Raw genomic sequence first — 14,729 nt, forward strand, 5'->3', positions numbered from 1 at the left:
TATCATATTTTGCCCTATATGACAACACTTGCCTCTGTGAATTTGCATTTTTATACGTATGGGTGGGAGGAAGCCAGTTCAGAGTCTGCAGTGAAGCCAGGAGAAGCAGCAGCAGCTCTTTACACTCTTCTGCTATTTCAGTGGTGGAGAATACACATGCTCACTTATTCAGCAATGCGTATTTAGGGACATGTTTTCAAATCCTTTTGTTTTCTTGATCATCTTTTCTTCCCACCGGGCTCAGCTCTACCTCCTTGGTCATTACAGGTATACCTGTGCATGCTCAATTGTCCTTCCAGTTCAGAATATTCTTGATCCTGTGCTCCTCAGAGGAGACCTTTTTAAGCCTGATGAGGCACAGCTCCTGTTTAGCACATTTTCCTTCCCTTTTCAGCACAGTCTGGCCTGAGGCTGTCAGACCATAGGCTCGAGGTAGTTCCTCAGCACTGTGCAGTATTGTCGTCTTGGGTGTTCAAAAGGGAGTCTAGGCTGCAGTGAGGTTTCGGGAATGCTCGTTCTGCACAGTGACTGTGCCACCGACAGATGGGCATGTACAAAGCCTCAGTGTTTAGGACCTTTTACTTTTGTCCTCACTGTGTGAACACTGAGAAACCCTTTCTTCTCAAGCTAAAAAGGACAGGATGAGAAAGCCGGTGCTTTCCCAGCGGCTTGATGCTGTACCCCCAGGTGACCTTCAGGGGGAACCTTCCTGCCTGAGGAGAGCGTGGTACCTTTGCATCATCCGCAGGATTTATTTATGTCTCCTCTCCTGGTCCATTCACAGCTCTCCTGAGTGCCCCTCCTCCCTCAGCCGTTTGTAGGGTCTTGAGCCTTTCACACATCTAGCAGGGGAGCGACTTTGGGCTGCTTGAAGTGGTTAAATTGTTAAGCACCTCACATCAGGCTCAAGGATAAGGCCAGCTATAGCCCAAGTCTTCAGAGACACGAGCAGTGCATTCAGGAAATGCAGCTTTCAGCCTCATGGCTTGCTGGTGTCACAAGGCACGTTGGCTCTTCCTGAGATCTAATGTGAGATGTTTAGCGGTGCTGAGTGCTGGACTCAGAAGTATGTAAGGGTCCAGTCACCTCACCCACTGCTTGTCTAGAAAATTAATACCAAAGAACTCTGCAGACCTATCAAAACCTGTCTTGGTTTGGCTCCAGACTGGGAGCTATCAAAATTGTTAGCAGGTATTTACATTCATATTTACTTGCAGCATAAAAATTTGTATAGCATAACAACAGAAAATGTTACAATATGCTCAAGTCTTGGGAGAATAATCTTACACAAAGAAAAAATGGTGCCTTCTGGAGAGCACTTGAAAAACTACTGCCAAAGTTCTTTCCTTAAGTCCGTATGTTAATTTAGCAACATAGTCTAATATCCTCTTGTAGCCCAGAAATTGAACAAGCAAACCAGATTATTCTTCTCCCTGATGATTTGAAAAGGGTGTAAAGAAGTTGATGTGACATCTGTCCATTCTGTGTTAGGAAGGAAGAGTTTTAAAAGCTTGTGTTGAAAAAGAACAAGAAATTCCTGGTCCCTGGCTAACATTTCTGTAGATCAGCTGTTTTTAACAGATTGCTCCCAAAAGGCATTACAGTACTTTAAAATCTGGCTTGAAGAGCTTGTGAAAGGCAGGTGACTCCTGACCTTTGTTCTGGCTGGCCCTCAAGTGAAGAAGTTATAAGGTCTCAAATTGAAATAGCCCTTTAATTCCCAAATGTACTGCAAAAATTAAGCAAATTTGCCACAGATGCAGTCTGTTAATTATGCCAGTGGCCTCCTTGAGATGAAATAAAAGTCAAGCTTATGATCTTGAGGCAATTGTCTGGTTTTGGTTACGTTGTTGAAAGCCGGAAAAAATTCACTGATTTTTGCAGAGTTACTGTCAATCTAGATCAATATAGATGGAGCAGAGTGTGAGCCCCCTGCATTTTTATGTGATACATGGATTTCAAGATACCGTGCTTTTCCCTATTCTGTTCTCAGGGAGCTTTAGGAGCAATGCTTGTCTGCCTTTTCTGCCTGTCATGTTAGACTGATGGCTGCTCTAGCAACTGACAACTTCCATATCCCGAAAAATTACCTCAGAGGTGTCAGATTATTTGTCATCAGCATCGAGGCTGCAGGATTATGTACCTGTTGTTTAAAGTTCCTTTGAGGTGGACAGTTCACACTGCTTTTTCCATCTCCAGAAGGAGCTCATAAACTTGGAACAGCCTGGACAACAGGAAGGCAGTTTACAACCCTGAGCAAGGACGTGGGGATGAGTGCAGAAACCCCATGCCACAAGGCCAGCTTTGTGGAGCAAAAACAGAACAACGATGAATCAATATCCTACATTCATATTGGGGGAATTTTTTACTAATACATTCCAGGAAATCTATCATAGGGAGCATCCCAAATGTGGATGTGCCATGCTGAAGCCCATCTTAGCCATGCATCTGGAATCCATCTGCTGAGAAAGATGCCCACTGTGTGGCAGAACCTCTTGGCTTTCCCAGATAAATCCAACCCTTCAAAAGGTCTGTGAGATTCCTTCTTCCAAGATATGTTTGTTGCCCCTTGACCACAAGGGACTGCTGCTCTGAGGTCTTCTCACCAGCTGCACTTGCTACCATGTCTTCAAAAGCCAGGAATTCTTGTGCTTTTCACAGCTGACATTGCTGGCCCAAAAGTTGTTGCTTTTAGCATTTGGAGAGCTGTGAAAATGAAATTACTCTGTTGCCTACACTGGCCTTGTTGTACTAGTCTGCAAACTCTGTACCTCAGTGTTAGAGCAGTTTTCTTGGAAAAATAGCTTTTATCTTTTGAGCTATGCTTATTACTTCATTTTTTTTCTATTGGAAAGCAATTACTGTTTTTCCACAGAAGCTCCCAGTTGTCCTCTCCCACAACGTTGGAGGGAAGCAGAACAGGCTTTTCCCCTTCCAGTCAAAAGCTGTAACAAATGTCATCATCTTGTGGTACAGCATTTGGGGAAGGGATAGAGTTTAACAAAATATTACTGGTTGTTTCCTTGTGATAGAACAAAATGTGGGAAGGGTCTTGGCTATGTCTGGATTTTTTTTTTCTTGTCCTGGCATTGCTTGCTAGGTTGTCAGTGGAATTATAAAACTGCAGGTTAGGATACAGTCATTACTGTGGGCTTCCTTGTCTCCTTGAATGCTTCGGGCTTGGTGCTGAGGAACTCCAGCGGCTCAGTCTGACCCTCACTCTCCCCTCTTTATTCTCCCTCTCCTTCCCCTCCCTGTCCCACCAATACATGACCTCAAATGATTCTTGAAACTTCTGCATGCAAGAGCATACACATCAGATCTTTCGGGCTTCATGATGATCTCAGCTCAAAAGCAGCATCTTGCCTGTCCTTCTGCCCCTGCCCCAGCTGGCCATGGGCAGCATGGCCTTGGTGGGTGTTAGCACAGGGTGGACAGCAGTAAGGCTGTCAGAAAAGTCACAGAGTGGGCAGGCAGAATCAATCCTGGGGTGCAGGATCTCCCAGGGGCCCCCCAAAGTTCCCTGCACAGGGGGTAAGCCAGTGTCACACTTCGGTGTCCCCCTTTGGGAGCTTCCTGCTCCAGCCACAGCCTCAATACTCCGTGCCCTCTTGCAAGGACACTTCTTTGGGGCTTCATTCTAATCCTTCTCGTTTGTGTATGTTTTCTGCAGGGAAAGAAGAAGAAGAGGAAAAGGGATAAGCAGCCAGGAGAGACCAACGGTAAGTAAAGACAAGTCTAAACCTCTTGCTTAGTGGAAGTGTGGCAGTCCTGGTGTGACCCTTGTAGGTACGGGGGAGGTGGGCACAGGTCTCCTGGCCTCAGGGGAGCCAGTCCCTATGCTAGACAGCTTTTTTTTTTTTTTTAAATGCACTCCAATAATTCACGCGTTACCGCCCTTCTAAACCTAGTAACCCAGCCATTGCATGTCAGAGCCTCCTCGTGTGGCATAGCCGAGTTTGTGCGCGTAGCTGCCGCGGCTGTAGCGCAGAGCCGTAGCTGTAGTGCCTGTGCCGTGGTTTATCCAGCCGTGCGCTTCCCGCGCGCGCGGCTGTGCGTGTCCGTCTGCGTGCGCTGTTAATTTGGGCTGTCCCTGGATGTCCTGATGCATGCCTTACAGTGGTAAATCGCACCCATCTTAAATTAAGGAGGTTTGCCATTCTATATAGGAAATTAGAAATACTGCATAGGCAATCTCATAGTCGATCTTGAAGAAGCCCTAACTTAGTTTTTTTGAAGCCTTTGTATAATTTGTTCTTTTTTTTCAGAACACAGCGAATGTTTCCTAAATCCTTGCCTTTCACTTCCTCCGATTACAGGTGCTAACGTCATTTTGAGTCATTTAAAATAGTTTATAAACTGCTTTTTAATTTTTTTTCCTGCCATTATAGATTTTAACATTAAACACTTATGACATTAAGAAAAAAATACCATCCACACGTTTTGATAGTATTTATTATCTATATATCTTTATATCTATTATGTTTGATAGTATTTTTTAATTCTGTTTTTGTTTTTGTAACAATTGCTATTAAAAGAGTAATACATTAAAAATAACGCAAGAGTTGTACTAACTGTGCAAATTGAATATGCAGTATTTCTTTAAAGAGACTGATAAAGAATGGAAGCAAGTCAGTAATGAACCTCCTTAATCTAATGGCATTTTTCATGGCTCCCACTAAGTCTTCTCACATTAGCATGCATACGCATTTTTTTATTATTATTTTAGTTTTGGATCTTTTTTTTTTTCCTTTCTGCTCAAGCCTATTCATTGCAATTCACTAGCTGTACTAACTCAGCACCTTGCCATGCTTTACGTTTTATTTTCTGGCTGATACTAACATACTCATTCTGCAATCTGCTTATTCTTATCCATTCTTTTAAATACAAATTAATGAAAACAAGTAAATTGAATGTTTTTCCAAAAGCTGCATTATCCCAGGAGATATATTTTCTTTTTTTTCCTTTCTTTTTTTTTTTTCTCTTATTTTGTATCTGAGTTGAAGAAAAAAGCATGTTCAGGATCTAACTTCCATACTCAGCTTCTTTTCTTCCTTTTTTTCCCCCCTCTTAAAAAATAAACAAACAAACAAAAAAAAAAAAAAAACAAAAACCCAGCCCAAATCAATCTTGCAATCTTGCCTGAAACATCCTGCTAGACCAACCACAAAGACTTTCCTCTACCTGCTCACTTAAAAGGGAAAGAAACAGTCCTTTATAAAGGGATACTGCAGCTTTAATTGCAACAGCTAATCTCAAGAGTTGAATAAAAATGTAATTATCACTTTTTTAAACTTTTAAATCAAAAGTCAATATTTGCAATTAATAACAAGGACATTGATTTTTATTCCCTTTTTTATTTTTATTTTTTCCTTATTTTTACCTTTCTCTTTTTCTCCCCTTTTCTCTCTTCTTCTCTCTCTCTCTCTCTCACTCCCCCCTCTCCCCTTTTCTTTTTTTTCCTCTCTCCCTTTTCTGCTCGCTTTTCTTGAACTCATTCAGACCTGAGCGCTCCTAAGAAATGCCGAGCGCGCTTTGGCCTTGATCAACAGAATAACTGGTGCGGCCCCTGCAGGTGTGTATAGTTTTCCCAGACTCGCTATGGCTGATTTGCAGCTGGTTTATTTGGTACTTTCCCCTTTTTTTTCCTGCCTTGTTGCTTTGTAGCTCTGTGTTGTGATCTAGAAGACACAAGGGAGTGGGACACTGCCATCAGTAATCATCTCTCCGAAAGGGTTTTGCTTCTTTTTTTTTTTTCCTTTGTTGGTTGGTTGGTTTTTTTTTTTTTTTTTTGCCTTCCTCTTTGCTGCTGCTAGCCAAAAACCCACTGTAAAACAGCATCAGCCTTAAGCCCATCTGATCCGTGGCTCAACCACGCTCCTGCCTTCCCAGCCTCCACCCAAGGACAGTGGCTCCCAAAGCCCTTGATAGCGCGGCACTGAGTGCGGTACCCACGCCACACAGGCTCGTGGCTGTGTCGGAGATTTTTTTTTGGTTTTCCTTTGGCTCATTGTGAAAGTCCTGTTTTCCTTCCTGCCCTTGGTGCGAGGGGAGATTACCAAATAAAACGGAGGTGATTGCAAGCTGAACGTAGCTGTAGCTGAGATGACGCAGACCAAATGAGCTCTATCCACCATTGTGTTGTATTTTTTGTGTTTACCTTATGCTAACAGATGCAAATACTCCAAAGAAGTGTCGGGCATTGTTCGGGCTTGACCGACAGAGTTTATGGTGCAAACCATGCAGGTATAAAACTACCCATTAGGCCTTTGGGGAAATAAAAGCAATCTGTCCTCTTAGTGCATTTGTGTGATTTTATTTTTTTAATCTTTTTTCCCCACTCCCCACCTTTCTCTCTCCCACAGCATCAATTGCTAATAATCTTTGATCTTTGGAATTTCTTGCTAATTTAATGCCATTTTCTCTCTTTCTTTACCAATAACCTCTCCCTGGTGGTAGAACTGGGAACAAGAAAACTCAAAGTCCTTAAAGCTGGCAATTTTTTGACTTTTTTTTTTTGGTTATTTTTTCCAGATTGTCAGCAAAATTAACGTTTTGCTGGACATTTATATTTTGTCTTTCATTTGGGTCTATGTCCCCTGCCTGCAGAGGCTTTTTAAAAAGGTTCTGGGATCTGCAGTGTTTTTCTCATTATTAGAGATGTAAAAGCCAGTGTTTACAGCTTATACTGTATTCATTCTTTTGGTATTATCTAAAAAATTAAAACAGCTACCTATTGGCTACTATGCCTCTGTAAGGTTTATGTAGACACAATTTTTTAAAATTATCTGAAATCTTTTTTCCTAATCCCAAAATTCATTTTTTTCTTAAATTTTATCCCAACAAGTGAGCTGTAAACGTCTGAGCTCTAGACAAAACTAATTACAACTTTAGTAGCACAGTTTCCAGCATTAAAAGGAGATGAAAGACATCAGAGAGCCCAAATTCCGGCAGCCCATGTTCTACTGGAGTTTAATTCCATGTGTAACTCAGTACGTACTTCTTTCTTGGTGGAGGGATACCGAGTAGTTCTTTTCTCATTCCTTTTTCCTTATATGATCGCATTTGGTTAAATTTGTTGTTTCTTTATTCTGATACAAGCAGTCTTTGAATTTGGAATATTATGATGGTAGGTATTTCAACCCAAACCACACTCTGTGTGTAGTGATTCCTCTCCCACATTTTCCCCTCTTACTCATGCCAATCCCATGTGCTCCATCTCATTTAGAATGTAGCTCAGACGTCCATCGTATTTTGTGTATGCACGCAGTCTTGTCTGTGCTTAGTGTCCAGGATTGAGGGTGGTGGTATGTGTCAGTGTACCAGAGGAGGCACCAGAAATGCCTCCTGCAGTTTGTGTGTTGTGCCATTTGAGGTATGGTATTATGGGCTGTTGGGGGTTAGGTATCAGTACAGCACATGTGTTAAACAAGCTGGGAAAGCAGCAGTTTTGTAGCTCTTGAAGGGAGAAGGGTTCAGTCCAGAAGAGCTGAGTAGCTGCTTCGCTGTGTCAGGAGGCTCAAGTCTCATGCTAGCCAAGGGCTGCAGTACTGTGTTTAGTTAGGCTCTATTCTGTGGTTATTTTGCTGCACACTACCAGCAGATATTTGTGTAGTCTAGAGATAGAGTATGTGAAGTATGTCAGGCTCTGCATGTCAAGTACCAGAACTGGGAGCACATCATGTTTGTGTTGCTTTATCTTTTCCTGGCTGCTTAAGTAAGCAACATACTTTAAAATTACATTTTATCAGCAAGGAAACTTTTTATTTGGTCTGTACTGTGCTTAGGTTACATGTGAAGCATAAACCCTTTCTTAACTTATACCAGATTTTGGTCAGAAGTCTTTTCAGCACATCAGGGACAACTTTAGTGGTATAGCTGATAGTTCTGGACTTACTGATTCAGAGTCAGCTGCTTTTTTTTGGTTTGGTTTCTTGTTTTGTTTTGTTTTTTCATGCATGGAGGCATTTTACCACTAGGTATTAGAGCATTTCTCTCCTAGTTCTGGTCCTAACCGTTATAACATTGCATTTGCTAGCATGGTAGGATTTTGTAGCACACCTTAGGTAGGTGCTAAAAATGTGCAGTTTGCTACTGTGGTGAAAACTGAGACAGCTTTGCCCACAGCAACTGAATAAACCCTTCTGTGGCTTTCACTCATGGCAATTGCAGCATTACAGGTTTCCTGGTGCTGTTCCAGGGCTAGTTTCAAGAGCAGCAAAAGTGGGCTCAGGTCTGTTGGTCTTTGCTCTACTGATGTAGCAAGCTGACACTTTCAGAACAATGCACAACTGAATAGTCCTCATTAGTGCTTCTGAGGGGGCAATATGTAGTATTTTTGTTCCAGCCTTTTGGAGAGCAAAACTGAGGCACAAGTAGTTCCTTCAATTTTTGCTTATTCCCCCTCACTGGAGCTGTCTGGTGGTCTTCATGTCTGCTAAAATTAGGCATGTGTGCTTTGAAGGTTTGCCCTCTGGACCTTTTGTCCCACTTAACCCTGACAGGTACATGACCACAAGTAACCATGGTGCCATTGGCACAGATTGTAGAAATATCTCCCCCCTTGAGCTCTTATGATTTAAGTAAATATTATTTTCAGAGTACTGAGTGGCCACACTATTAAGGAGTTTGGCAAAAGAAGCAATATGCTCCCTTAATCCTAGTCAAAGGAAAATTACTTCAGGTAGCAGAGCAATGGGTTTGGCTTTTAAAAGGTTGTTAGCTCTGCAGTGTCAGAAAGTTGGGTAAATCTGGTTTAAAGCTGCTTTGCCATGGGAGCTCTTTCTTTCAGGCCACAGAACATAAATAATATTAAAAAATAAATTTGAAATGCTGGCATACTAGATTCAAACTACCTCCAGTTAAATAATTTACTGCCCTTTAGATTCAGAGCAGTCCAGTTAAAGGACTTTTGGACCCCTATCAATGAGGCAGGCAGAGCTTGGGTCTCTGCTTGCAAGTAATTTTAATTTGGGGATGGAGAGGGAGTCCTGCAGTCTCCAGATCGTAAGAACTCATGTTCCCACACAAGTAGGATTGGTGAGCTTTGTGGAACTTAACTGTCCTGCTTTGCCACTGGAGCTGTACAGAAGGTCCAAACAGGTACTGTGGCCCTGGTAGTGCTGCACAGCTGAAGTAGGAAGTAGTGAGATGAAAGGGGAGAGAGAACAGCAGAACTGTCCTTAGCCAAGAGCCACAGATCTCCAGTGTTGTTTGTTGATGGTAGAAGAATTAACAAGGTCTGTTTTGAGCCCACCAAATTAATTTTTTTTCTGTCTTTTAACATTGCTCTAATAAAGCATGGTTTACAGCCTTCACTTGCTGTCTTCTTTCTTTCTTTCTTTTTAACATTTAAGTTGCATGGTTGTCTTTAGTTTTTAGCATGTATTGATCTGCAGGCTAACGTGGTTAAAACTCTAATAGCCCTAACCCCTTACTTTGCCATGTGGCACATGGAGCAGAATCTGAGAGCAGACCTGAGTCTCTGGAGGAAGGGATGTCACAGCACTGGTCCCTCACTGAAGCTGGTGAAATATTGGGTACTGGGGTGGCTGTTCCTTCCCTGGCTATGGGAGATGATAGTTTTAACTCCAGGATCAAGGTAGTGTGGTCTCCTTTGCAAATGAGAAGCATCTGTCCTCATTGCCTCGAGGGTGGAGCTTGGTTTAACCTAGTCAAATGCCAAACCTAGGGGAGAACACTGGTGACCAGCAGGGGAACTGGGGCACCTCCTGGAGTGGGGAATGTCCCCTGGTGACACTCAGCTGCTGTGCCACGCTCAGGCACTCCCTCTGATGGAGCAGAGCTGGGGTGATGTATCCACTGGAGAGGAAGAGCGATCTCCTCCTTCACGTTGGTGGCTTTGTGCAGCTTAGCTGAGCATCCAAAGTTCTTGTGGCAGAGCTGCTCTAGACAGGCTTTGTCCTATGCCTTGGGCTGTGTGACAGCACTTCAGCACTTCCCATGGGATGTGTGATTGTGGATCAGAGGGCTGAAGAGCCAGCATGCTTAGGGTCAAGGTGGCCACTGCTCATCATTCTGCCAGATGCTGTGGTTGTTTGCCTCATTATTTCTGTCCTACTGCTAGAATTGTCTTGCATATACTTGGCAAGAAAGATGGTGTGAAACTGTCATCTGTTTTCATTGCTCCTTTACATTATCCAGTGGACAGAGGGAGGAGAAAAGATCTCTGTCGGGTCACTTATTTATTTGAAGATGAGCGGCTCTTGCGAGACTCTCACATGCCCTGGTGTGAAATTAAGATCCATGTTGCTCCTCACCTTTGTACCTGTTGTCGTGCTCTTCACCTACTGAAATTGGATCCCACTCTGGAGTTACATGGATGGCCTCTCAGAGGAAAATCCCAAAAGCAGCTTCCCAAATCTACCACTCTTCCCCTAAAACAAAAAGTAAAACTGAGTCGATTTAAAGCCACAACCTGCAGGCCATACAACCAGTTATTCTTGTTATTTTGGATCATACTCTGTTTTTCCTGTTCTTTTCCTGTTTTTTTCTTCTGTTTGCTTTGTTTGTTCATTTTGTTTTTATTTCCCCTCTCTCTCGTTCTCTCTGTTATATATCCCTTCTGTCTGACTGACATTTCTGGATTTGGTGTGGTTCTTAACAGAGGAGAAAGCAATGAGCAGTAGTTTGCAGCTGATCTTGCCTCCCAAGGGCAGGGCATCGTATGAGACCACAGGTGATGCAGGTGTAACTATAGCCCCATTGAGTTGGACAGTGTTATGGGACATCTTCAGATACCATCAGCTATCCAGGGTTTTTATTTTAGGAGGATTAAATTACTTTTTAATATTTTTTTTTCCCATGTAGGAAAGTTTGTAGATTAGAACAGGGGGCTCCACAACCCATTTATCTGGTTTTCTGATTATGAAAATAAGGAAAGGAGGCGGCCTGAAGAGGAGGGGGATGAAGAGACAATTAATTGGTGAATCCTTTCCAAATCTGTTAGCGGAGGGGAGGTTCCCGAGCGGGTTTGGTGCCGAGGACATCCTGCCAGACCCCCAGGATGACACATGGGGCCAGGATGCCACCCATGCAGAGCCCAGAGTAGCTGACTGATGGCTCTTTGCTGTAGATGACTGTCTCCATCAGCGTCTCTGCCCTTTATTCATGGATAACTCTCTCCCTGTTTCTAGGAGAAAAAAAAAGTGCGTTCGCTACATACAAGGTGAAGGCAGCTGCGTCAGCCCACCCTCTTCAGATGGAAGCTTACTAGACTCTCCTCCGTCCTCCCCCGCCATGCTCGCCTCCCCCTCCAGAGACTCGAAACCACAGACTGAACAAACGCAACCCCTCTCGCTCTCATTGAAGCCCGACCCGCTGGCGCACCTGGTGATGATGCCGCCGCCATCCTCGCTCGTGCTCGCTGAGAGCGCCGCGAGCAAGCCCGGCGCCCTGCCCGCCGCCAGCTGCCCCAACGGGGCCCTGGACCACCCGCCGGCCGCCCTCCCGCCGGCCGCCGCCGCATCCCTCGCACAGCCCTCGACGTCCTCCTTGCATTCCCACAGCTCGCTGGCGGGGACACAGCCCCAGCCGCTCTCCCTTGTAACGAAGTCCTTAGAATAGCTTTAGCCTCGTTAGCCCTTTTGGTTTCCTTTCGGGGGGAATGAATTCTGTTGGTATTTGGGGTTTTGGTTTTGTTTTTTTTTTTTCCTTTTCTTTATTTTTTTTTTCTTCTCCTCGTTGTTGTCCGCTGTTTGTCGTCGTTTCTCGGTTTCATTTTTAATTTGTGCCATGTGGCTACATTAGTTGATGTTTTATCGAGTTCATTGGTCAATATTTGACCCATTCTTATTTCAATTTCTCCTTTTTAAATATGTAGATGAGAAAAGCCTCATGATTCTGCCAAAATTTTTATCAACAGCTGTTTAAAGTCTTTGTAGCGTTTAAAAAATATATATATATACATAATTGTTATGTAGTTCCAATAGCTTAGTTTTAAAGACTGATTTTAAAAATTAAAAAAAAAAGAAGCAATTTTGAAGCAGCCCTTGCCAGAGGCATTGGTTCTTTATTATTTGTATTAAATACGAGCTTGCGAACCAATCATTTTACATCTGGTTTTTAAACCTTTAAGGGCACAACGAATGCGGTGCCGCTACTACTTCTTTTTTTTTTCTTCCTTGTGTGAAACAACCTTTATTGTGATGTTACTTGTTATTGTTTAAATGTACAGAAACAAAGGGTTAAAAAATGTGTTAATATACCTTGTTCCATGGTGTTGTTCTTTTTGGGGGAGGGGACGCTACTCAACAATTAAAAGTATCACAACGCTATTGGACCAGTAGTATTTATTGCTTTAGAAATTGCTTGTTGTATCTGTATGTTGTCCCTTTTTAAATGTTTTTTTCTTCTTTTATTTTTCCTTGAAACATTGTATAAAGGGTTTTTTTTTTCTTTAGTGTAAGCATCTTATATATAACAACTCATTTGTACAAGGTTTTTAAGTTTATATATAAATGTGTATATATATATTTTTTCCGGGATTTTGTTTTTGATTTGTTTTTTGTGATTTTTTTTTTTTTTTTTTTTTTTTTTTTGCTATATGAAATACGGTTGCCACCAAATGGACATTCGCAGATGCATTTTTTCAAGGATCAATAGTGTAAAGAATAAAATTGCTTTAAAAGCCATTACACTCGAAAAGACTTGAAAATTTAGCAAGGGAATTTTTAGCAATGCTGTTTGAAAAATAGCAAGGTCCAAGTGTCTCCCGTTCAGAACTGCAGCTGAATCCCCTGCGACATTAGGACTGTAGGCTGTGTGCAAAATTTTTATGTGCCAAAATTCTCAGTGACTTTTAACTTTCTCCCGACAACTTTATTATTTTTTTTAATGCTGTAATTTTTTTGTTCATCATGTTTTGCTGTGATGTTACATAGGTAGATATGTATGTAGTTTTAATGTCACCTATAACAGACGTGTTTGGTAGCAGATTGTCCGGAAAGCATTTAAAATGAAGAGGTATAAACCCTTAAGGGCCAAATTCTGTATATTAGATTATTCATAAAAGGAAAATCAGACTGCCACTTTTATGTACACTTACTACATACAGGTAGGTAGCAAACTTAAAACAAAAAAAAAAACCTAGGCATGTTGATGTTGCAAAAAACGCTGTATAAAGCTGAAAAATTGTTCATCTGTTCATTCAGTGCCATTGTAGTTGACATGAAGCGATTGTAAAACTGTCTCAGATTTTTCTCTGGTTTATTAAGATGCTAACTATAACATTTTTTGTGAATACTTTGAATGTTTCCTAACAGTTGTGATGTTACTGTTCCGTTTTATGCTCTTATTCCAATTTTCATTTTTAATGGTTTGGAAGCCATTTTTTGTAATGAATAAATGTTCATGCTGTACAGTATCTGTAGCATGCAGTTCTGGATTAATAAAAGCAACTTAGTATGTGCAGAGAATGACTTGTCAACTCATTTATGCATTTGACTGCATTTTTATCTGGCTGGAAAGATTTGCAGGCTGACTGGAAAAATTCCTTGGGAAAAAAGGTGTGAAAATTGTGGCAAATTGCAGCCAGCTCTAGTAGTGAGAAATCCCAATTTTCATTTGCACTGGCCGTCTCCCTGCTCAGTGCACTTTTGCATGAGTAGCAGTGGTTAAAGATCCTTTTTATTTAAAGCAAATGGCACATGATTTGGCAGAAGACAGCATGTGAGCTAAAGGAATGTGAGCCTGACTGGTGGAGGGGAGACCAGGGCTGGTGATACCTTTAATTTTAATGTATTTCTGTTCAACCTGGTGATCTCACAACACAGAGCTTGCGCACTATAAAGGTCACACAGGAGACCCAGATAGCCTTAATTAGTAAAGTCTTTCTTCTGGCCTTAGGCTTTATCTCCTGGACAGATTTGAGTCCAGTTTTGCATATATTTGAGGGGTTTTTTAATGCAACGAGCCCTTGTAGCACAGCCTGCTCTTGGATCTGAGAATCCAGCATCCACCTGACAGAAATACCTGCAGGTGCTGCAGGATGGAAGTGAATTTATATGCAAAGATTCTTATTATGTTGTTGATCAGTTAGGGTTTTTTTTTTAATAAGTGGAGATTGAAACTTCCTGATTTCCAGGATTCTATCTCAAGTGGACGTCACCATAGGGCCAGTCATCTTGGAAAATGTCGGCCATGGTAATTCCAATGGTGGCACTTGAGGAAGATGGAGTGTAAAGGTGTTGAAGCAGGTTTGTTCCCTGCTGTTGTGCAGGTGCATTGCTCAGGTACTGCACTTCTGTTTGGTTGGTCTTGGCAGGCTCTGCAGGAAGATTGAGTGTTCTGCAGAGACCTGGGAACAGGCTGTTCTGGTAAGCTCAGCACTGGGATGGTGCTGTCCTTCCTGTGGGGTCCAAAAAAACCTGCAAAAGTGTCCATTGGCTGCAGAAGGAATTTCCTTTGTGAGGGCCTGGGAGGTGCTGAGTGAAGTACAATGTGTAAGCAATATACAGTACTTTTAATTGCTAATATTTAATTATTAGTTTACAAGACAAGCCCTTTTTTTGTTGTTGTTCAAATATGTTAGTAATGTAAATACATGAGTATTGTTTCTTATGTCCTATTAGAAAGATCAAGTCGTGATGAATTTTTTATCAAGCTCCATTTATCTCTCTTGATCTATCTCTCCTGATGGTATTTTTGTTGTGGTCTGACATGATGCTGCTCTTGACCTCAGTGGAACATGTTCCCTCATCAACCACGGC

General features: G+C 42.1%; 1 protein-coding gene across 5 annotated transcripts in view; it reads left to right on the forward strand.

Annotated features, from left to right (window-relative positions):
• TCF7L2 (transcription factor 7 like 2) overlaps positions 1-13,372 on the forward strand; it is a 172,238-nt gene extending 158,866 nt beyond the window's left edge. For 2 of the 5 annotated variants that reach the window (XM_084210290.1, XM_084210294.1), the window contains exons 11-14: positions 3,674-3,722; positions 4,269-4,319; positions 5,503-5,575; positions 11,157-13,372. In XM_084210290.1, the coding sequence (XP_084066416.1) occupies positions 3,674-3,722; positions 4,269-4,319; positions 5,503-5,575; positions 11,157-11,586 (603 nt within the window). In that variant the 3' untranslated portion in view covers positions 11,587-13,372. The remainder of the gene's footprint in view (positions 1-3,673; positions 3,723-4,268; positions 4,320-5,502; positions 5,576-11,156) is intronic. The other 3 variants (XM_084210291.1, XM_084210292.1, XM_084210293.1) reach the window with 3 other exon arrangements.
• Positions 13,373-14,729: the final 1,357 nt, after the last annotated feature.

This window comes from Fringilla coelebs (genome assembly GCF_963513975.1).
Source record: "Fringilla coelebs genome assembly, chromosome: 8".
Classification (NCBI taxonomy): domain Eukaryota; kingdom Metazoa; phylum Chordata; class Aves; order Passeriformes; family Fringillidae; genus Fringilla; species Fringilla coelebs.